This window comes from Lissotriton vulgaris, chromosome 1_1 (assembly GCF_964263255.1).
Source record: "Lissotriton vulgaris chromosome 1_1, aLisVul1.2, whole genome shotgun sequence".
NCBI lineage: Eukaryota > Metazoa > Chordata > Amphibia > Caudata > Salamandridae > Lissotriton > Lissotriton vulgaris.
The window spans coordinates 807,154,307-807,179,618 of NC_141685.1; the positions used below are offsets into that span (position 1 = coordinate 807,154,307).

General features: G+C 42.8%; 1 protein-coding gene across 1 annotated transcript in view; it reads right to left on the reverse strand.

Moving 5' to 3' along the window:
• The window catches only part of LOC147747918 (rab GTPase-activating protein 1-like), a 1,062,456-nt gene that overhangs the window by 636,382 nt on the left and 400,762 nt on the right, over positions 1 to 25,312 (reverse strand). The window contains exons 10-11 of the mRNA XM_086926396.1: positions 3,340 to 3,406; positions 1,409 to 1,511 (exon numbers count right to left, since the gene is read on the reverse strand). Coding sequence (XP_086782522.1) covers positions 1,409 to 1,511; positions 3,340 to 3,406 — 170 coding nt within the window. The remainder of the gene's footprint in view (positions 1 to 1,408; positions 1,512 to 3,339; positions 3,407 to 25,312) is intronic.

Consider the following 25,312-nt stretch of genomic DNA (forward strand, 5'->3'; position numbering starts at 1 on the left):
CCAATATAAATATTTTTCCAAAAAAATAATTCTTGCATACACTGTATGCACTTACTTTGGTTATATTTTAAAAATTAATAAAATGTGTTATAAAAAAGAATATGCAACTCAAAGAAGACAACCAGGAAAGGGCAAATTCTGATTTTTTAGAGAACTTTTCAGATCACATGCATGCATTATACATTAGCGGAGAAACTACAGTCTCCTCCTGTGACAGATCAGTGTTCCTTCAGGCCAGGACTAGGTTAATATGTGAAGGACAGCCTCTCCATAGGAAAGAACTCGCCAGCTGTGGTTTATGATTGGAGAGGAGGAGAGGGGGTAAGAGAACCTTTACAGCCTTTTATTCCAAGTGTACTGGGTTTTATTGAAATAATTTGCTACAGTCACTGTGGTTAAGCGCTCTTTTTTGCTATAACCATGGGAAATGGAATTATGGGGCTGGGGAAGACCAAATTATGTGGCAGGGTTGACTAAATTATGCAACAAGAAAATGCTAATAATTCAGACATTTTGTGATAGTATTACTTTATTACGTTGTCATTTTTTTACACGTTAACTCTACCTAGGCAAAGGTTTCATCTCATTAGTCCTGTTTGACCCCCAAATACAGCAATAAGCAACAAGAAGGGGATCAGTCAACTTTTGCGGAGGACCTTCCACTACGCCGCATCATGTGTCACAGCATTTGTATTAACTTTTGAGCCGCTTTAGCGAACAACATTTTTTTAATTAAAATCAGCAGATTATGAAGCAGATGATGGATCATATGGCAAATGTCGCAGATCCATAAATACAGAGAAAATATCATGGCATGCAAAATTACATTATTCCACTGGCCCTGGCTATTAACCATAAAATAGCTCAGCTTTGGTGGTGCCCAATGCAGATTTCGCTATTTCCGATACTGGTGATGGGTTTAAAGCCATACGGTACTGTCTCAGCTGATCTTTCTTCTGCTGTTAATAAAACTTAGACCACTGTATTGCAATAAATGGGAGCTCAAGAATTAACACTGGACCTATTAGGCAATGGAATAGGTGCAATTCTGATCTAGCAGATTAACTATAAACCTTTCAGCCACAAGACCCACAATGTTACGAGTACAGAAATCAAGAAATGACATATATACAACAAACACACGTGAAAGTTATTAATGTTGCTCTGTTTGCCTGAGCCCACACTTATTTGTCCTACACCTCTGTGGACAGTATGTTGAGCAAAGCCTAGCAGAACACTTTCTAATGCATCAGCACAGGACAATGAACTGAAATTTAAACATTTGGAAAAGAAAAATAGTTTCAATTCACATTAAAATGATAAGAGCATAGAAGAGGCCCCACAATTGTCTTAACATCAGAAATTCAACAAAGAAAACCTTTTCTAAATCCAAAAACAAAGAAGGTACCTTTAGGGGTCTCCTCGTTGAGAATTTGGAAGGTCTGTGCATTTGGATCCCATACGCCGGTAATGACGTAGGCTCTGCCGTCGCAGCTCTTACCCATTGACTCCTGAGAAGAAACAGATATGGGATGGAAAGAGGTGTTTGATAGCCACATCAATAAGTGATTACAGTGTAGCAACGTCTGCTATTGACAACTCAACCCTCCAATATCAATGAACAAGTCACAGGACAGGTGAGTAACTGCATATCTTACTTTACCCCTGCAGATATATGAGCAGTCTTACAAGACTTTTTTTCTCCTAATTGTATGCATTTTGTTTCAGTCTCTTCTGCCTTCCCTAGATGGGCAGTCCAGTTCAAAAGCAGTGACCAATCTCCATGATTTCTAAGACACCTTTCTCGCTGATTCTCCCTGCAGGTAGAGGAGTGAACCAGCGGCAAATGTGATATCTGAGCTTGTTCAGAAGTACCATTTCCAAACATGCCCTTTTTACCCACCAATTGTAATCCTCAGGGACAAACTGCTGTGCTTTCTTCTATGCCCATAAGGCATACAATGGCAAGCAATCTTTACTGAGGCCATAAGGGTGTTAGATACTGAAATTTAGTCACCCGACTCATAGCAGATGATGCTAACTCGTCAAGCTCATCTTACATAGCAGCAGCATTAACTCTGACTCAACTGAGAAACAACCAATTAGCCAATACAGTCTCTTAGTTGTTGGGTATTTGGGATGCCCCACTAGAACACAATGACAGTCAGTTCAGCTATGGAATAGTCTCCCAAAGGAAGAAACGTCAACAATTCCACTACACCATGTGTGACTGCTAGAGAACAGATTACCATATGATGTCTGCCTAATCCAGTACATGCTATGAACCTTAACGAGTTTTAGCCACATCCATTTTAAGGAGGCTAACATGATAGGAGGGGCATCCAGAAAACCTAGGCTGCAGGCCATCTTATTCAAATTAAATAAGAAATGTACATAGTGACTTGATTTGTCGATTAAACTGGACTCTCAAAATAATGGACAAAACGTAATAATCTGCAGAAAGAGGGTATATGTTTCACATACCAATTTAAACATTTCTGGTGATTTTTTGTATGGTGTGTGGGTATGCCAATCCAGCATAGCACAGATTAAAAATACCCCAAACACTGAAACCTATTAATAAAATACTAACTCTATAATAATTCAAAAGATAAAATAAAAACACAAATGTTTCAGCTTCAACAGGAATTCCGAAGGTTTTCTTCAGGGCGTACCATTTTTCAACGAAAACAATAACTACAATCAAGGATTGAGGTTATATTTTTGTTTAGGTGATTCATTTTACTGAAAACGGTTGAATTAATGCAAAGCAATATTTTTGGCAATGAATGCAGAGGCAAGAATAAGCCCTGATTTATGATTCATTTTACCATTCAAGTAACCAAAGAAAGATAATTTTTCATTTACAATTTGTGCCCTCAAATGTTCACATTTGTTCATTTGTCAAAGCTACACCTACTCCCTTCCATCCTGAAAATCTCGCCCTTGTTTGCACAGTAGTACAAACCTTAGAGCGGCCATAGATCAAAATATGTCTTGCGGGACAGCTCTTGCAAACTTACTAGCAAAACTAGCTGAGACTACGAGTTACATCTGGAAGTCCTTAAAGTATGTTGTTTCCTGTACAAACAGAGAAGATGTACTCAAGGATTTACACTGAAGACTGAAAGAAGGGTAAGGGCAGTGACTATGCTGCAAGCAGTAACATCAAACTCAATAGGGAGGATGCCATTTGGTAAGATAATAGACCTTCCTGCTACCTCAAGTCCTTCTAGCGCTGAGGTGGAAATGAAACACAGTGAGACCAAAGATACAGAAAGAACAGGGAAGCAAGGAAGGAGAAAATTAAAATGCATTTGAACACAATGAAGTCATTACCATATCCAGTAAGTGCATATCGCTGTTCTTGACATTTCGTCCTGGACTTAAAAGCATCCCAAAGCATCTGTATTGAGTAAAAAGAAAATCAATTAAAGGAGATAAAGAGATTAGAAATTAGAGTCCTAATCTTAAATATACAGGCATGCTCAGGTGTCAGGAAAGAATTTAGATAAAAACCCAAATTTGTACCAGATGCTTCATTAAGCAACTTCCAAGTTATTTACTGACTTCCTTTTTCGATGGTAAACTTCATCTTGTTCTGTTCACAAATTATGGGCATACTAAGTCTCCATTTTTTTTATTTTTTAAATAACCTTAAGAGACTCTCATGACAGTCAAAAAGGAGAAAGGACATGGCTTTAAATGTGCACGCCTTGAGCACTTTAGTTGAGGAAAAACATTAAAAATCGAGCATCCATGCACTACACATGAAATTTGCAGGGCAAACCCAAGATAAACTCTGGAAAAGGGATACCTGGCATGCATGAACTTTACTCAACTATACTAAAACTAGTTACGGAACTACAATAACAGTTTGGCTGTATGATATCAGATGGCAGGTGACCAATGCTGTGAGAACCAGTCTTCTTCTAGTATATCAAAGCTGTAAGGCACCTATTTGCAGGAACGTAAGGCCTCATTTAGAGTTTGGCGGATGGGTTACTCCGTCTGCCATAGGATATATATTTTTTTTTTAACAGAGTTTTACATAGCGCAAACTTGACCAGAGGGTATCGGGAATCAGAGCGCTTTACATGAGCACCAGTTGCGTTACAGGAGGACACATTCATTTTTGTTAGGCATGGGGAGATTAAATGATTTGCCCAGAATCACAGGATGTTGTGCGTCCTTGCCAAGACTCGAACCAGGTTCCCCAGATTTGTGGTCGACCGCCCTAGCCGTTAGGCCAACTTCTCTCCTCTAATGCATTTGCAATAAGGCAGAAAAGATATTTGTCACGTTTGTGACAAAGTAACCTGTTGTAATAGCTTGTTATGTGAAATTGGAGTTTTTCATGTACTATGTATTTTGTATTCATACAATGAATATATACGTAGTTCCTTTTTTATCATTTGTATATTTTGCCATTTGGTATGCCCTTTCTTCATTCCCTTTTCCCTTCCCACTTGGTACGCTCTATGCTGGAATGTTAAGCACAGGACGACTGTTGAGTGAAGTTACTGCGTCTTCAGGTTGTGTGAGGTTGGAGAATAAATAACTTTATAAATTATTCATCACCTAGTATGTTATTTTACATCATAACCCCTCCACATAACTCTTAATCAGGCCCTTAGCGTGTAAACTGCGTCAGATTAAGCTGGCTTCTTGTGTTATGCGTTGTTTACCCCTCCCCTCCTGGTCCAAGAAGGCGCCAGGAGGGCCACCCAGTGATTAATGAGTGCCTGTAACTTTATGTGGTGGCGCCAGCACTCAAGTTTGGGGACTGGGAGTTATTTTTCATCATCAGACATTGATCCAGAGCATGAGGGGAAGAGGCTGACAATGAAGTTGGGAGGAGGAAGAGAATGATACGAACACAGTGACCGAGATAAAAGAGTAATGACAAACACCCTACAAGGCAGCGTGAGTTAACAGACAGGAAGTGTTGGCTGGCGGAAGAAAGACCCATGAGATAAAATGAAGATTAGGCAACCTTACAATTCAGCAACCTCTGCCTTGAACAGTGCTAGCGATGAGCTCACTAGAAAATGTTTGGGCACCTGCACTTGTGTATTTATCATTTATTTGTTTTATTGTATTTATTCATCTATCGATTTATTTATTTATAAATTAAGCACCGGGTGACACCATGACAAAAACGTTTCTGAATCCCGGTAGGAATGAGTTTCCTAAGGATCTGGCCTCATTACGTGAAGTTGATCGCATTTTCCCGCCTTCCAGAAGGTGAGCTCCGAAACTGAGTAGCAGACGTTGCAGGGAAGTGGGTCAGGCTGCCAGGTCAGGGTCACTTCCCTCGCGCACCGCCCCCCCCCGTGGGCAGAACATGCCCTGTTCTGTATGTGCAGAAGGACGTGCGGAGCAGAGCTCTGCCCTGGGCCCGTCTGGACAGGATTAATCAAGTTAACCAGAGGGCCTGTGCAACATAATTGGATCACAACGGATGCTCTGGGGGGGCACAAGGCGATGAGTGACGGCCCTGGAAGCATCGGCTGCACGGGAGCTTCCTGCTCTTGGAAAGCTGCGCATCATGATACCAGCATGACTGATGTCTGGTCATGATTTTATAGTAAATAACAAATACTATCAGTTCAATTTTGATGAACTACTTTTCTTATCTTCTGACATAAAAAAAATCTGTTTGACCAAATGGATGGACCGGTGTTCCTTAGTAAAATGTTAAAGGTACATTGGTGGCCACTACAGAGGCCGGTGCCCAAACCACGTTCAAGATACTGCGTAGCGCTGATCTCAGTGGATTCCGGAAAGAGAGCAGCAAGTGGGCACAAATGTGAAGTATAAACATAGGGGCCTCAAGCCGTGGGGCCCTGGAAAGGCCACAAACTTCCTAATGGGTGAATGCTGGGCAGGTCTTGATGTCCTGCCAGGCAGTATGTGGAGATGGAATTCTGGAGTGGGCAGCCCAGTCTGGTTCATGCTATTCACTTCAACCACAGGTCTGGTGAGCCCAGCATGAGCAATAACACCGGGAAACCCTGTGCGGTCTGATCCCGCTGCTCTACTCTCCACATACGTGTAGGAGCCATGAATGTCCAAATGTGGGAAGTCCAGTGCGTTAGTGTATGCTGTGTGGCACCAAAGTGGATCTTGAATATCTGGTTGGGCCTCTTCCATCAGAAAGGGTTCGTCCATGTATTCTACTCTCTTAATGAGTGCGCCACCTTCTCCCACATAGTCCAACTGCCCAACAAGAAGAGTTAGCACTCTCAAAGCACTTGTCTGTGCTTCTTTGGGAATGAAAACGGATTAAGTAAGCAGTTCCTAACTGCTACAACACAAAATGGAATCATGACATTTGATCATTTATAGAGACACTCACAGGTAAGCCTGAACAGCCACACTTGCTCTAGAAAACAGGGCACATCACTCAATGGTCGCCTAAAGGGACAGAAAACAACACAGCTAAAGGAGGTGGCTGCTGAGGCAAGACAAAGCATTACTGTGAAGACCCTCTTACGGCTACCAAACTATCCATCAGTGACTGTGCAGCAGCCTGCAGTTGTCAAAAGTTATCAATAGCTGTGAACATCTAATCCACGCTGATTTTGAGTGCAATTTTCACTAGGCAGTGACAAGCAGGAGTGCAGCAATTAACAAGAACAAAAGTACAGAATCGAGAAGCTGTCATGGAGCTATTCGCATGTGCAAGAAATTAAAGCTTCTCAATTTCACAACCTAAATTTGAGGCAAGTTGATACCAAGAGTGGGCGGCTCCGAAATCCCACCAGCTAATAGATTAGTCGGTTCCAACAGATTCTGATGCCCGCTCATAATCATACATTCTGGATGGTCAGTCAACTTTCTTAATGATAGCATGGAGCTCGGCTTTGGATGCCGTTAAGTAGTTATGTTAAGTGCATTTTTACAACACATTTCCATAATCTGAATGATCCTTGAATTTAACAGTTCTGGGGTTCTTGTTGACCAAGGTCAACATAGTGGTGCGTTGGTATTGCATTTGGTTGTGTTTATAGCAGACATATTGGAAAGTGGCAGGCAAGGTTGCAGCAGAGTAGTATGTTAATCATGGACTGTATTGATTGATGTCTAGCTAAATACTATTCTCAACACCTCCCGCATTGTGAGCATGGATGGGTGTGCATAAAGACACTGCTTCCTGTTTTGTTCTGCTGGGGTGTAGGGTTGGCAAACAATAAGATGATGGGACGGGGTGCTGAAACTTTTCAGACATTCACCCTCAGCCACAGATCTGGGTTGAATCCATCATCATTCTTCTTCTCACATAGTCACCCCAGTTTGGAACCAGCCATATGCAAATCAGTCTTGACCCTGTGCCACATAATAACAGTCCAGCCCGAACTGAGAGGCCAGGGTCTCTCTGGACCGGAAACAAGCATCCTGGGACAGGTTTCGGAGATTCACTCCTCATCAGCCAGGCTAGCTTGAATTCAGTGAGAAAAGTGAGAAAGGGACCTACGTCTGGGTATACGCTGGCCACTGAGGGTGAACATAGCAAACACAATAAGGTGTAGGGTTGTCCAGGTTCGGGTATCTGCATTGCGATGAGCCATCTTTGCCCATTATGTGGCATTGTTCCCATGCTGTGTAAATATGTGTGTCGTAAATGGAAGTTTCCTTGTTCGGAGTAGATGCTATGCAGATTGATGAGAGGATACTGACGTGCTGTTGTGTTAACATCTTTTAATTACATTTCCAAGCAGAGAATGCATATAATACAGCGTACATACAACGGGCGCTCGCAAAGAAATATGCCACCAACAACCCTAAAGCAGATCACAAAGTGGGCTCACAACGCCCTCGCCAGACTCGAAAGTTGCATCAAAACATACAACAAAAAAATATGAATGCATGTATGTTGACGATCACGGTAAGGCTGTGGAGGTTGAAGGAGGAGGAAAACCAGTCCGGCGTGAGGTATGGCAAGTCAGCAGAGTTGTAAAGGACATAGGTGGGAGTAGGGAGAGGTAGAACCTGTTTGATGAAGTGCACAGCAGCAGACAAGCAGCGAGGAAGGAAAGGTGGGCGAGGGGCAGGAAAGGTGGGCGAGGGGCAGGAAATGAGGCGATGGAGCCCCATCTTTGTGCTGCTGAAGTGAAAAACACTTGCAGGTTACAAATTTAAATTCGAATTTGCAATGTTCCCAAAATTCATCCACCCTTAAGAAGGGTTTGACAAGTGCCCTCCCGCAGTGACAATGCAGGAGGCACAACCTTGCTAATAACGCGGTGCTGCCTCCCAAATTAATCAGCTACATGGTCTAAACGCAATCAAGCAAACCCCTGGAAGAGCCAAACACTCTCTGGCTAGGATGCCCAACTTAAATGGGTTCAGCACCACATTGAACTGCGAAGGCTGCATTCACCTGACTCACAGACTCAACATTTCTCTCGATAGGCTAAAGAACTGCAATTTCAACATTTATTCACTATCTGTACTTATACAAAAACCTTGCTCTGCAAGAACTTTTCCTGTTATTTAACAGTGACAGAGAAGATCCCAGAAAATCATATAATCGCCGGACAACCTTGTGTCACTATGGGCATAAGCATGACATTTACAGGTGCAAACAGGCATTGGTCCAGACATCTGGAATAGAATGGGCAATGTGCGCGCAACCTCCCCCTTCACTACCATGACTGTATAACTTAAGACTAGTGATCAGGAGGAAACCTGAAGTGGAAAGCCTCCAGAGCCGAAGTCTGTGTCTTCACAGCTGAAGGCATCAAGGAAGAAGTGCAAACCACTACCACAGAGTTTTCACTTACACGCAATGCCACCCTCTGCCAATCCTGAACCAACAATGCACACTTGAAATGTGCTTGACCGTGTGCCCAAGTAGGGGAACCCAGGGGGAGGTAACCAAACCCAGATACTAACAGCAGGAAGAGGGATGAAGAGGTCTACCAGTGAGGCGCACAAGGGTGGCTTTCTATTGCAGTTATCTCGTCTGGTATCTGGTTGGTTGTGTGACAGAACCACGCGTGCCAATACCACGCATGCCAGTTCAACACGGTCTTAACCACGCATTGCCTTTACCACGCATGCCTTTACAACCAAATATGCGTTGTTAAGGCATGCATGGCAAAGACATATGTGTGGTTAAAACTTACCTATATGACCAGCGAACCCCCCCTACCCTGAGCCCTAAAACGCCCCTAGGGAAAAAATCGACCCCGACCCCAGCACCGCCCTCCCTGAACCCTAAAACGTCCCCTGGACAACAATCTACCCTGAACCTGAGCCCAGACCCCCCAACCCTCCCGCAGCCCGAAAAAGGCCCCGACAAGGCCAAAAAACTAACCTGGTCCCTGGCTCCCGCCCTGAGCACCAACACGCCCCTTCAAGCCTAAAAAACGAACACTATCTCTGACCCCCGCCCTGAGACCTAAAACTATCCCCTCCTTCCCGCAAGTTTCCAGACCCACTCAGCCGTAAATACTACCTCACTCCCGAGCCCTAAAAACGACCCCAACCCTTAAAAACTACCCCTAAAACCCGGCCCCAGCCGCATTTACCTCACAGCTTCCTCTCCCGATCCTTCCTCTTCATGGCCCTGCCCACTCCGGACATCTAAACTACACATATGCGTGGTTAAAGCATATGCGTGGTTAAGGCAAGCGTGGTTGCGCTTACGTTGTTTGGGTACGCATAGCTGAGGGCACATTGGTCCGACTATTTCCCCCTCAGGTAATGGGAGGGAACCACGCATGCATTACCACGCATGTCGGTTCAACCCAGTCTTAATCACGTGTTTGCCTTTCCCACGTATGCCTTTACAACTAAATATGCGTTGTTAAGGCACGTATGGCGTGGTTAAACCTTACCTATATACCTCATCCCTGTCCCCCGCCCTGAGCCCTAAAAAGCCCCCAGGGCAAAAATGTACTCTGAACCAAGCCCTCTGCTAGTGTTATTCCTGCAATCCTTAGTACTGAAAGTGCAGATAATAGGACACCTTAACTATTGGTAGGGAGACCTCACTTTAATTAAACCGTAGAATTGCTCTTCGCCATAAGTTGCAGCCAAAAAGCGAGTGGCCTGGCACACTCTGCCGCCGTAACACCAGAATTAGTGTGTCACAATTTCTCATCTAACATCTCACAAATATATGGATGACCCTTTCCACACAACATTATAAATGCAAACTCACTTTCAATTGGACAATTAAAAAAAACAATAGCATTGAAAGATGCAACAACATGAATAAAGCAGTTGGGATCTGCGGAAACTCTAGGAAAGCAGTTGGGTCCTGCGGAAACTCTAGGAAAGCTGGTGGCATGTATATGGACTGAGTCTGAGACACTGTGTATGACGTGCTGGCTGAACCTCTACAGCAACTGTTGCTAGAGCTATTTACAAGGGTGCGAATGACATTTAATGATTTAAATGATATTTCCAAGGAAACACCACGAGCATTGTACGAATGACGGCTCCTGCTGATGAATGTGCACCTATGATCTCTCTTCAATAAAAATCGTCTCTCACTATTCACGACGCAGCGCAATTCACGACTCACTATTCACGACTATTCACGACGCAGCGCAATTCACGACGCAACGCAATTCAGTATCTGCGCCGTGAATTGGGGTGACTCAGAACAAGACAGCGTCAGGTCAAATCGCTACGCACAACTACAACTTAAGGATGGGGGACAAAGAAAACGGCGTAACTTCTAAACGCCTGAAATCTAACCCACCGACGCCAGTCAAAGGGAATAAAGAAATGACGGATGCCATGGCTACAATTTTGAGCAGGCTAGAAGAGGTTAGGGACTTGGCCAAATCCACCAAGGAAGAGGTGGTAGCTATTCGCCAGGATATCAAAGACATCAACTCAAGAATTACGGAGTCCGAGGCCAGGATAAGCAAACTGGAAGACTTTGAGAATAAAACGTGTGGAGCTATCAAGAACCTCTCCTTATGCTCAGGCCACCTTGTGAAAAAAGTTGAGGAATTGGAAGACAGAAACAGAAGGGGGAACCTAAGAATTTTTGGCATGCCGGAAAAAGCAGAGGATTCACATGGCTCATGCATACCCTTCCTCGAGGAGTGGTTCACGCAGGCCACAAATCTAACCTTCACTCAGCCACTTGAGTTTGATAGAGCTCATAGGATACCAGGTCGAATTTCTAAGGATCAAAAGGGCCCAAGAGCGATCGTGTGTAAACCGCTAAGATATCAGCACACAGAGCAGATACTTACCTTCGCCCGCAAGCATAACCATGTGCTATGGAAGGGTCACAAAATCTTCATTTCACAGGACTTCTGTAAGGAGACTATGGACATAAGGAAGGCCTTCCTCGCAATGAGACCCCAATTGAAATCACTTGGTCACGTGTATGGATTTATTGGTCCGACGAAATTTAGAGTAACCATACAAGGTGTGACACATGTGTTCTCTGACCCGAGAAAACTGCGACAACTCCTGTTCGACCACAGCGATGGCACCATGGAGGTCTCCCCTTCAGCTCAACAAGGAGCCTCTTCAGCCGGATCAGGATGAGTTTAGGCTTGAACCTTTGATACTGTTATTCTCATGTTCCTGAATCCACATTGAAATGACTGTTTGATCTAGAACTTACATGAGGGTCTCTTGTCTGGTATTACTAAATGGTTGTTTACCATGTCTGTAATTGAAAGAACTAATAAGGGCACGCCCGCATGGGGTCTAGTTCTGGCCAATTTTGTCCGTCACGTTAATGTTCTGTGTACCTTTTGGGCCCCCTGCCAGCGTATCCTTTGAAACCCGGATCAGTTTCAGAGCGATCTCTTGTATCCTTGATTTGAAAGTGACTCACAATGATTATATCTGTGCTGCCACGATACTACCTGTGTCCCTCTTGGACCTCGAAGAAGTACTGTGCTGTGGTGTTGTTCTATAGCACTCCCATTGGTGTCAGGTGCACCCACAATGACTCTTCTACAGTTGCTGTTGTGCTTGGTTTATGATGTACTGAAGTACTGCAGTATGAAGTACTGTGCTGTGGTGTTGTTTTATAGCACTCCCTTTGATGTCAGGTGCTCCCACAATGACTCTTCTACAGTTGCTGTTGTGCTTGGTTTATGTTACTGAAGTCAAGACATTGACCTTCCTGCGCTCAAGGTCATGGCACCATTGTTGTTTGTCGTTTATTGTTGCCAACATACTTGGCTTATTCCTTCACTAGTTTGGGATTGCAGCCCCAAAAGATTAATAGTAATGAGCAAGCTGCTCGGAGGCGGCCTCGTGGTCGTCATTCCCGAGTCGCCATGTTCTGTTGTTTCTACTATTGGGGAGGGAGGGGTGGGTTGTGGGTGAGGGAGGAGGGTGGAGGGAGGTTGGTGGGAATGAAGGGGGGGATTGTTTTTGCATTTTGTATATTGTTTTGTTTAGTTTTGCCCATTTTGCATTCTAACTTGCGTACATTGCACTACATTGTGTTCCGGAGCTTTAACTCTGTCCGCCGATCCCCTACAAAGGGTACTAACCCTGTACTCAATGCGATATATGACTCTACTGGCTTTGACAAAGGTATGAGACCCTCTTCTCGATCCAACTTTTGCGCATACGCATGGGTCATGAGACGGTATCACTTATTGTATAATTGATGGCTCCTGTAATGGACACTCCAATAGGGACAACAACTATAGCTAATCTTCGAATATTATCGTTAAATGTGAAAGGTCTCAATCAGCCAGTTAAACGTCAAAAGGTACTTGATTATCTACGTAGGCAGCGTGGAGATATAGCCTTACTGCAGGAGACAAAACTAGAGGCGAAGCTATTTCACACATTACGTAACAAATATTACACCGAAGTGATAGGCTCTGAAGCAATCTCAAAAAAGAATGGGGTGGTGATGCTAGTGGCCAAGAATGCGAATGTGGACGTAGTCTCTTCTACTACAGACACGAAAGGGAGATGGATTTCGGCGAAATTACGCAAAGATGACACTGAGTTCTTTATCACAACTGTTTATGCCCCAAATACACATGATCCGTCCTTCTGGGTAGGCCTCTCGAAGCAGATCATCTCCATTCCTGACACAGCACTCCATATTTTGGCAGGCGATTTCAATCTCCCATATGACCCTGTATTGGATAGAGACTCTAAATGCGTCTTTCGCCCAGGCAAAGCCCATAAGGCATTCATGAAACTATGCAACAGATTCCATATGGTGGACACGTGGCGCTTACTGCATCCTGATGGCAGAGACTACTCCTTCTACTCCCCGCCACATGACTCGTTCTCGAGAATCGACTATATACTCATATCTAAAAACGCAGTGGCAAGAGTTGAGGACGCGGACATTGCTCCCAGATTAGTCTCTGACCACTCATGCGTCTCCCTTACACTATCTAATCTTAAACCATCTACCCGTCAATCTATGTGGCGATTTAATGATACTATTCTTAATGACACGAAACACAAAGAAACCCTTGATACCGCCATTAGAGACTTTCTATTGTCCAATAAGAGAGGGGACACTTCAGACACCATCCGTTGGGAGGCACTGAAATCCACTATAAGGGGACTTATTATAAAAATATCCTCTGCTATTAATAAAAACCGCACTGCGGCCTTGTTGAAGTTAGAAGAGGACATTTCGAAACTTCAGCACAAATACCTGATGAGTAGGAACCCTGCAGTCCTAAATGAACTGTCCAATCAAAAATACACATATAATAAACTTATCAGTGAGAAAGCAGGAATTTGGCTGGACAGGAAGAAGCGTTTTAAAATCTGCGACTCGAACAAAGCAGGGAAGGGGTTAGCGGCTTATCTTAAATTTAAAATTCAAAAGAACACCATTACTTCCTTAATCGATGGCGATGGTACTCCTAAGTCTGATCCCAATAAGATTGCGAACATTTTCAAAGACTTTTATGAAAAACTCTATGCTAGGAACGTACACGTTGACAGTGAAAAAATGGAGAAGTATCTCTCAAACTGCACACTACCAACACCTACGACCGCAGAAAGGGAAGCTTTAAATGAACCGATCTCTGAATTGGAGGTGGTTAGCGCGATCAAATGCCTTAAAAAAGGGAAAGCCCCTGGCCCTGATGGCTATACTGCACCGTTTTATAAGACTTTTGCCCATATTCTTGCAACTCCTCTATTAGAAGTTTTTCAAGAAATTAGCACCACAGGAGAGGTCAAGGGAACTATGGCTGAAGCCGTAATTGCTGTAATACCCAAGGAAGGCAAAGATCATAAACTCCCCAAAAATTACAGGCCTATCTCACTGATAAATTTAGATTGTAAGCTCCTGGCATCGATTTTAGCAAAACGCATCCAGAAGGTTCTGCCGACCCTAATACATCCCTCGCAAGCGGGATTCCTGAAGAACAGGCTTTCGAGCGATAACACGAGAATTCTGGCTCACGTTATTGAAAAAGCGAAGTTCCTATCAACGCCCACCGTGGCTATCACACTAGACGCTGAAAAAGCGTTTGACAAAGTTGACTGGACTTATTTAAATGCTGTGCTACACAAGTTCGACCTGGGTCCCCTATTCACTAGGTTAGTCATGTCCCTCTACGCCTGTCCCTCTGCCAGAGTGCGGGCTGGTGGCGCCTTTTCCTCCCCCTTTAGTCTAGAACAAGGTACAAGGCAGGGTTGCCCATTGTCCCCGTCCTTATTCCTCCTGGCAATTGAACCCTTTTTGTACTATATTAGGGAAAACCCTGAAATTGCAGGAGTTCAGTTTGCAGACTGTACAATCAAACTCACGGCCTATGCTGATGACGTATTGGTCATGAGTGAAAGAGCTGATAAGGCTATACCGGCGTTACTCTCCACAATCGAAGAATTCTCAAGTGTATCTGGGTACTCTCTGAACAAGGATAAAACTGAGGGGAAGTCGTTAAATAATCTGTGTGATAAAAACATCCTGGGCGATTCCGGGCTGACCTGGCAGCCGAAGAGTTTTAAATACTTAGGTCTGGAATTTGAAAGGGATTTGGTAACCACCCTAAAAATTAATGAGGAGATACTCTACAAAAAAATACAAAAACTCTTAGATGGCTGGTCCCCAAAGTTCCTCTCATGGTGGGGTAGGGCGGAAACATTAAAAATGATGATCAGTCCCTTGGTAAATTATATGTCATGTATGCTCCCCATGACCTTCTCAGAGGATTTTCTACATAAAGTTGAGAAGTCGTTAACGGACTTCCTGTGGAAAGGGAAGAAACCAAGAATTGCCATGAAGAAACTGCAATTGCCAAAGCTTAAAGGGGGCTTAGGTCTACCAAATTTCAGAAACTACCAAACCGCCTTTCTCTGCAAACAAGGAGCTTCCTGGTTTACCAAAGACCCTACTTATACGCCCTTATGGATTGACATTGAGAGATCCATTATCGGAAAGGCCCCGCTCTCTGCTGTGCTCACAATGGATCTCTCACATCTTACGAATTCTAAATACATCATACTTAATACCAAGAGAGCTCTCTTGCGGTTAGACCGCGCTCACAAAACTGGTCTACAAATCCATAATTCATCATCTGCTTCTTTATGGCGTAACCCGTCAATCAAAATTGGCGGATCGCCCATAATATGGGACCACTGGTCTGATAAAGGTGTTAATGTGATTGCAGACCTACACGAAAATAACATGCCACTACCATTCTCGACTCTGCAGGCTAGACACTCCCTATTACCGATTGACTTTTACTCATTCCTGAAACTAAAGTCAGCCTTATCCAGCAGAACGTTCAAACTAGCGACGCCTTGGCTGAAATCTATGCTCCCTCACTTTCAATCCTCTGGACATTTTGTCTCAAAAATATATAAACTTCTTGCACCAACACCCAACAAATCGATGAGGCGTAACGAAGCAAAATGGGAATCAGAACCAAATAACACTGGCATAAGCATAGACTGGGTCAGGGTACATGCATCAGCACTCACACATAAGGTCTCGCCGATACTATCTCAGACCAAATATATGATTCTTAACAGGGCTTTCTGGACCCCACAACGATTATTTAAGGTTGGGCTACGAGATACACCGAATTGCTGGAACTGCTCCTCGGGTATTGGGGACCTTCCACACATGTTATTTAACTGCCCCATGCTCCAAACATATTGGACTAGAATCTTTGACTACATTGGGCACACGTTTGACATACACCCTACAAGGGAATTCATCTACATTATCCTGGGGGCTTTAGACCCACTACTAAAGGGTGATCATGACCGTCAGCTCCTGGATCTCCTGCTAACACTAGCTTGCAAGGTAGTCCTATGCAATTGGAAATCAACATCTGAGGTCTCTTTTAATGCCTGGAGAGAATGGCTGTCCTGCATTAGGGGCACTGACAATCCTGCTCTTCACTCATCACCATGGCAGGTTACCAACAAAAAACTATGGTCTTCTTTAGACCAGGCCTCCTTTACCTTCGATCCACCATGATACACCAGCAATGAGATCAACTCTTAGTAAATGTGGGGGTGCTGGACGCACGAATTGTACTGGTTATATCCTGCCCATATGGGCTTACTAGACTTAGACACAATGTGCAGGGATGACAAGTATACCTGGTATTATCTGATAAAATTTGGATGGAGAGCTCTACGGAACTGTGCACAACCGTGAAGATTGCAATGATGGCATATTTTATTGTTTACCTTGCTCATTTATTTATTTATTTGTTTATCCATTTATTTATTCATTCATCTCATCTCATTTACAGATTCGGTCTGATGTTACCTTCTTGTTTTCATTATGCTTTATTTTCCGTTCCTGTATGTATTGTTCTATATGCATTGATCCATGCTTGACCACGGCGTCACTCCAATACGAATGTAAATCTACTGATGCATTATGGCCGTTATCATCTTTGTTTTTGCTCAATAAAAAAAAGATTTGAACTCAAAAAAAAAAGCAGTTGGGATAAACAATTTGGTCCCCTCACCTCCAGAAACTATGGGAAACATTCTTAATTATACCATGACCAGCGTAGACAACAAGCTGGTACCAATCAGCTCAAGAAAACCTAAGCCTGTCTGAAGTAACCAAAAGTAATTACAAGAAGCACAGAATGGAATCCCTCCGAAGCAGTCAAATGAGACAAAAGACCTGCTAGATGCCACTGCAATGGACTGAAACTAAAGTGCACCGCTTATTATTACTTCAGAAGTACTTCAGAGAAACTTTGATTTGGAGTCAGGGCTTTGACTTTGTTCCACACCTTTATGTTAGAGATATGCATACATTTTAAGAATGTCTGGTGTATCTGTATGAGTAATTACACTAATAATTAAGTAGCACTTACTAATTATTTTTGTTATTTAAGTTCTAATATACCACAAATCAACCTAAAGTAGGGTCTAGGAGCACTTTACACCACACACATTATACAGAGACAATAAGTCACACAAGTGTGACTCAACATAGAGAACATTTTACATAAGACAATGAGGGTTACGAGGCGTAGGATTCGCATATTACCCATAAAGGTAAGCATTATATGTTAAGAAGGCATAGTCTGGAAAAATCTAAAGTCCTGATTTAAAATGTAACACATTAGTTGGGGCCGACTGTTCTAGTGTGACTTTCTTACTAGCCAAATGAACCCTTTTTAGCAATGAATGACTGAGAAAAAAACTATAAGGTTCTACATACATTCATGAATGATAGTTTGCATACGTTCACTTATCCTGGTTCATAGTATGTGCTTTGCAGGAGACACATTAACTCACAATGCGATTTCAGAAGTCAAAACTGTAACTAAATAAAAACAGAGTGCATTAACCACCAGTGATAGCTTATTATTATGATTATCCCCTGAAAACAGCTGGACACAAAGATCTCTGCAGCAGGTGCATGAACTCTCTAACATATTTTAAAATGCAACTAATTAAGTAAGCCAGAACAGATTTACTGTTACATTGGTCCTTTGATGTCAATTTGTTTGCAACAGAGCTTTAAAAAAATAAAATTTAAATTGCCTGTCCGACACAGCTTTGCATTAGTCAGCCGCTTGTGACTTCATACCCTTTCCACTGCCACACTTTGAACCCCAACCTACAGGTTCCCGAAGTAGTTTTCCCCATGTGGTGCTGGTATTATGCCTACTGGGGTTTTAGAATCTACATTTTGCACCTCATCCAGTGTTTCTTGGATGTGTCGAAGTGGCTTCTGTTTTAGACACAGGAGTGCAAGCACAAATACCCAGCTGGAGATCAAACTGTAGAAGATTGTTGTGGGTTTATATTTTTATGCATCATTAACAATGTGCAGAATGTATTTTCACACTTGATTACAGAAGTACACTGATACAGTACTGTTGTTTTTTAAACAAATTATCTGTCATGCGCAGAAATACGTTTTTCTGTTACATCCAGCTAGGCCACAATTTAGGTACAAATGTCATATTTTCGAAGATGGCAGCCACCACTGCCATTCATATCCCCCACCCACGTCTGTCATTGCAAAGTCTGCAACACACAGTCAAGCTGAGATGTACTGGTTTATTTCCACAGTAATTGTCATCCTGCTGTTAATGAGCTTTCCTCGGCTCAGTCACAAACTACAAAAACAACCCCAAGGTCCTTCAGTTGGCACACTGTGCTCTATTCATTCATAGAACACATTATTGTCAAGGTATCTAGTTTTTTTCTACCATCTCCGGACGACATGAGCCTAGAGGATACTGAATAACTATTCATGGATTGGGCAGTGCTTAGGTGTTAACATTACATTTAATTTTTGAGTTATGTTATGTTATTTTATTTTGTAATGCGCACAGCTACCCAACAAGGGCTGTTGATGAAATGACACGTAATCACACCACAGTGAGTCTGCGGATTCTGTAATTTGTATGCAAAAATAATGTATGAAAATCCCTGATTCAAGGGGTGAGCAAGAAGACTTCCTTGTTCTACGAGGGCTGCTCTCCTTCAATCTCCTGATTATGGTGCCCACTTGGGACTTAGAATAATGTCTTGATTTAACATTTCTCTGTATAACTTTTCTATTGAGAGCCTTCATGGAATTGTCTCTGTACAGCTTGTTTTTGAATTTGTAATAAAACCCTTTAACTTTTATTTGGTCTACAACTGAGTTATTGAGTGGTCCCAATACTTAATAAATTGTATTTCTGATTTTAAATGCATTGGGAGGTGTCTTCACACTGGGACACATTACCTCATGAAATTGAGGTTTAACACCGTCTCCGATCCAGTGAAATGTGGACTCCTGATTGAGCAAAATTTTGGGGTGTCTAAAATTTCGGGGTACCCGGCGAACACCAAACTGAGGCTATGGTTCTTCTGCTCTGCAGCTGACAAGAGAATGTGCAGACTGGGCGTGCCTGACTTGTCTTTACTTGTCGTCAACATGTGTTATTCCGTCAATATGTATTACTTTGTGAGCTTCAATTACGCTAAACCCTATGAAACACAAGTTGTGTTATTTCAAGAACCTAATGTCAACAGCACAACAGTTTTCTCAACACCATGTCTGGCAGTTTCTCAAGAGAATCCTGCAAAGAGCGCGAACTTTTAAGTTTCCAGGAAGAAGCCCGGTTCCATCTTTACACGAGCGCCACCTGCTGGACATTTACGATAGCATAATAAGGACGCTAATTGAATGGATCATATTGTGCAATAAAGAACAGGCATAAGTCCCGGTACGGTACAGAGGCTAAACAAACAAACGTTGTCAGTCGTTCTAGCTTTTTTAATAGTGACAACAAAGTTATAATTCAACAAGTTTCACACATGGGGAGAGGATGTGGTCCGCCGGCTAGATTGCAGACTTTGGTGCTAGAAACCAAGGTTCGAGCCTCGGGGTCGCATCCACATCCTGTGATTCTGGGCAAATCACTTAATTTCCCCGTGCCTGAATGTGTCCTTGTGTAACGTAACTGGTGCTCATGTAAAGCGCTTCAATACCTTCAGGTCGAGTACGCGCTATATAAATCTGCATTAAAAAAAAGAACAGCAAAGGCGGTCACAGCGCAAACGTCACCAATAGTACCTACAGGGCGGAAGACGACAAGTGCAGCAAAACTCTTCTCACACACGGAATAGGAACCACGCAGAGAACAACAGGGCTTGCTTGCATAAAGCACAGATACAGTATGTGCGGCGCTACAAGCTTCTCTCACATTCATATGCACAGAATAGTAACAACACCAGCACAGCACAGCACAGATAGTGGCAGAGCAGCCTAGAAGGGTCTATAAGAACCATTAAGCCAAAGGTTGTGGGTGCGAGCGAAAGAGAAGAGATGGTGTGCGTGTTGCTGTGAACAAAGGCCTCACAGAGCCCGAGGGGATTTCAACCTATTTCTAGGTAATTTAGGAAACTAGGATGCCAGATTAGACCAGTGTCCCTAAATACATTCACCTTCCACGTGCAATGGATGTTTAAGAATCTCACATCTGCGTTACCTTCTTTAAGTGTATATCATGACACTTCTGTGTATTTATCGATTGTTTTGAATAAAGCCAGAATTGAAGTATCAGCCTTTTCTATGAAAATTAGTATTTTGTTGGTGTAGGAAGTCATTTTGTGAGATGTCATTTAAAGTTACTCCTTTGATTGTAGCGGTTGACCTTATTGATCGAAGCAAAGGTTCTATTGCTAAAAGGGAAAGTGCAGGAGGCAGTAGGCAAAGCTGCCATGAAATGACAGTAGGATTAACCCGCACTAATACCCAAGGGTGTCTAGGCGTGGAGATACTGCAGAATTGGCTAACCAGAGAGTGGATGTGGCATAGGCACATTTGGGTTTAGTTGTTAAAGAGCCAAGCTTTTAAGAGTTTGCGGAATGCCATAAGATTGCTTTTGTTCTTAAGTGTCTGAGGAAAAGAGTTCCACAGGCTAGCAATGCCTGTCACAAAACTTCTCCCCCCAAACATCCCCCGCCCCCAAGAGGCAATTTTTGCCCTAGGAGTTACCAGATTCAAAGAGGAGATTGACCGCAACTGCCTCTCTGGGATATACCATCTAAAACTCTGTGAGAAGTAATCAGGGCATAATTATTTCCGGGTATCAAGGAACCGGAGGGCCCTACAGTCGAGGTTCAAACCCGGCACACCAGATAGCTTAATAAAGCGGTCCCACGAGTATGGAACCTTCCACTGTTGGCCATACAGTTACCACTAAATGTAACGAAAAGGCTTAGTGCTTACTATTCCTGTGCAAGACAACAATGTTGATATTCCTTGTCCTGATGATGATGCCCCAATTATAAAAAGGCATCGAAACGTCGTTGACTATAAACCCCATATGCAAAACATTTATGTAACATTGAGAAAAATTATAAATGGAGGACTTGCACAGCTGTATTCAACAATTGTACTCAACAATAAACTTTTATAGCGTGTGAGCAGGGTTGGACGCTGTCTGTGCCTACCAGCGAAACTCAAAACTAATACACAGCTCCTCCCTATGGAAGGAGACACCCTATTGCACAGCTCTGTAATTCAGACGTATCAGTCTTTCTCATTCATCATGAAAATTAATTCTTCCTCATATTGGGGTTCCAAAAAGTATTTCATTTTTCATCAGGGTTTCCAAAAAGTATAAGTTTCTAGTTGTATGTCCAACATTAACATAATCCAATATCATTCCTTCCCCAATGCATTTCGGGCTAATAGGAAAGCCCTTCCTCAGGGGACAACTTTAGTGTTGTGATTAGAAGCGCGCATAGCCGTCAATGTGTCGGGAACATTGAGAAAAATGCAATAGTGTGGTTCTTTGAATACTTTAAGTCTGTTATACTGAGTACAAATACGCAGACATATTTCCTGCTTTGTCCTTTTTGGCCACTTACTTCGTTGTTGTGTCTTGTATGTTGAGGGTCACGGCTGTGCCCGCTTGACATTTTTTTTTAAAAACACTGTAATTGTATTTAATGGAAAATAAAATTCCTGTCCGGATGGACAGAAGACATACCACTTATTAAGTGTATGATTAATGTTCTTGTGTATACTATTCACATATAGATACCACTGTCTTATAGAATATGATAATGCCCAAGGTCCCTATGCTATACCTTAAGGGTTCCCTTGTTCTGTTGAAAAAGCAATTCTCAAGTATGGCTGGTGTGGAAAGAAGGCAAATATGTATTCACAAGTGTCAGGGCATTGAAATGTTCAAGGGTTAGCTCAAATGTAAAAACCATACAGATGCTGGGCATAATTTTACGTGCCTTGGAGGGGTGGAATTTGCACGTTGAATGTCCCTCAAGGATGCAAACGTGTAGTAACTTAGTCACGTATGAGAATGATCATCGCTCTCAAAGCTTAGCTTTGAGGCAACAGCCAACCAAGCTTTCTGGTCGTCTGAATAAGAGGTATAAATGTTGGAAACATAATATTGATGCCCATGCGCACTGTAGTCCAGGGGAGGAGCCACCTATCTCGTGATACTTCGAAGACTCTTCCAGGACAACAATGTGCAATCATCCGGACCCAACACTAGGCGGCGATCTATGCACAGATATGAATTCAGCAGCCCACATGCCTCGAACTATTCGATATCATTTTTGCACAGTCTAGCGATTGACCATCTGCCTTCAACTTCAAGTAGCGCTGTGATAATAGAAATACTAGATTTTTTGGAGATTAGAGTGATGACCTTGTTCCTCTTCATCTTGGCGGGAGAACACGTGAAGTCTGATATCCACTTACCACGTAATGATACAGCGCCCTTGAAACATATTTTTGTTTCCTGTAGAAGTACTATATTTCCTTTTAATTTAGATATAAAGTTGGGGATTTTTTTACCTCTTTATTGTATGATTAATTCCATTTGTATTTAGGTACATGTACTTGATTGCGTTCATGGTGATCATGACCCAGATTTAAGTGTGTGGTTGTCATCTAAGACTGTTTTCTAAACTGAGTGTGAGAAGAGATCAGCAAATCTATTGTCCCTAATAACTACAAAACTTTACATTGTCGAATGTGAAGGTGAAAACGTCTTCAGTGACAGTGAGTTTATGATGGGGCCTATGTACTGTAAGAAAGTTAAAACATAATCTAGGATATCTTAGTTGAACTGAGTAAAGGGGAAGAGTAACTTACAGAGAAAAGAAGGAGGTTAAATGAATAACAGAAACAAAAACAACAAACCAGAATCCATGCCTCCTTCTCACCTCTTCCCATCCCGCCATTGAGCTGTAGAGTACGAAAGACACAAGGGATAAAAGACTCCACTGGAGAGGGTAAGAAATGGTTATGCTGGGAGTGTTTTGATAGCCGAACACTAACTACTGTTCAAGCTGTCTGCGTCTCAGCATCTACATTGTGTAAAAAACAATACCAATATAGTTGTGGAATCTGCCCTTAAACCAGGCTCAATCCCTTTGAATTATGAATCCACACGAGCATGTACTGGTAACTGAGCTGGCCTCTGCGTTGCAGCATACCTTGACCAGTATAAGGAATGATGTCTTAACCACTAGTTGACTACTCCAACATGTATTTTACTAATGCGCTTAAAAACTGGACTCTGAAAAGCAAGTTGAAACTACATAAACGTCGATTCACCAAATCGCAGGGTAGTACAAGTGCCATCAAGCACTTTTTCACAGCCAAAGATATCACAGATGGAACCACTTTTTCTACTCATAGGTCCTCAATAGGCACTGTTTTTGTTGCTGAAAGGCTAACAGAAGGTAAAGAAGTCAGGGAGGCCAGGCCAGTATCAGGAGTACCAAAAGCCAATCCAGGGGTTAGCAGCTGGTAAATCTGTCAATCCCTTAATGAGTGTCCTGCAAAACTTGTGGGTAGGAACTGACACAGGGGGGTATTTGTCTGCCGCTTGTCATCTTTTGGAAAACAGGGTTTGAAAACTCTGTATATTTTGCTTTTCTCGGTAAAACGAACTGCTATTATGACACCTGCAGAGGAAGTCCTGAGTAACTATGCAAAAGGGTGAGTGAGGAATTACCCCTGTACAAAATCTGAACACGGAAAGGGTGTGGAAGATTGCAACAGTGGCCGAGCATCACTGGGGAAGTGTTTACAAGCAGACACAGGTGGGGAGGGATGTGGAATCGGGGACAACACAAAAGGGAATTATTCAGTGGATGGGGAAAATACTGACCTGATGAAACACCAAGGAACTGGAATAAACAGCACACAAACAATAGAGGAGGGGGACAGAGCACAGCCATGGTTACTTCCTACCAAAGTCTTTAAAAGAGATAAAGGACTATTCTGCAAGCAAGAACATTTTTATTTGTAAGCAACGCGGTGGCTGCCATTACACGACGGTGAAGCAGGAATTTGTATAAAAAGGAACCAATGCTCTCCAGTTATACTGAATAAATTCTTCGCTGTTCATGTTGAGTGGAGCGCTCCACTGGCAAAGCGACCATATGCGACTCTGTTGCTACTTCCAACCATGTAGTCCATTTCTGTCCCACTCAAATAGTTTTCAACACAAATATAATTTGGTTTTATACATCAATCACCACCCCTGTCTGGTGGTTTTTATAGCACTCATGGCGGTGAGAGGCATGTATATCTATTGGCTACCTAAAATCTTGCTTCCCCGCACCCATATCCGAATGGTAAGGAACCTGTTGATAGTTATAGTAGCAAAGTCAACTCTGGCATCACTGAAATCTACTGCAGCATTTAGATAGGGCCATTTCTTCCACTGTGTTTTGAGTGCCAGACGCGTCAGGCATTTTGAAAATAGGCTTCATTCACCTATGCTTCATCAGAAGAATCTTTTGTTACCTGGCCTACCGGCACACAGTACAAGTTCGAGTTTGCAAATAGTGTCTGTTGAGTGCTTCCCCACATGCCTACCATAAACCTGCAGAATGTGGTCGTAAGAGCCATGCTTTCAATAAGCAATAATGCAAGAATTTGAACTGTACCCTCATGGTCTACATTAAGTAGGCCCTCCATTCCTAGATTAAACAGTTTAACTCCTGCCCACCCCAGAACCTCAGGATACCCACTGTACACCGGCTAAGTGTTGCTAGGGACCGGGAGTCGTGTGTCATCAGAGACCAGGTCATCCAGTTTGCACCCTATAAACATTCAAACAATGGGTGACATTCACTAAGGCCTGCAGTGAAGTCCTAACCGTCTACTCAGCTATTCATGTCATCCACAGCAGTGGTTTAAATCGGCAGGTACTGTCCGGTACGGAGTATTTGCACTTCTCAGGAGCCAACATGTACTGTGGATAGTGAGTTCCAGCACTTATAGGTTTCCATTTAAAGCACTGATATGTTTCAGTGACCAGAGGCCAACCTGGTGGCCATGACTTGTGCTTTATAAATGACAAATGTGTAAAAAAAAGAATACTGTGCTGTTCCCACTTCTTTA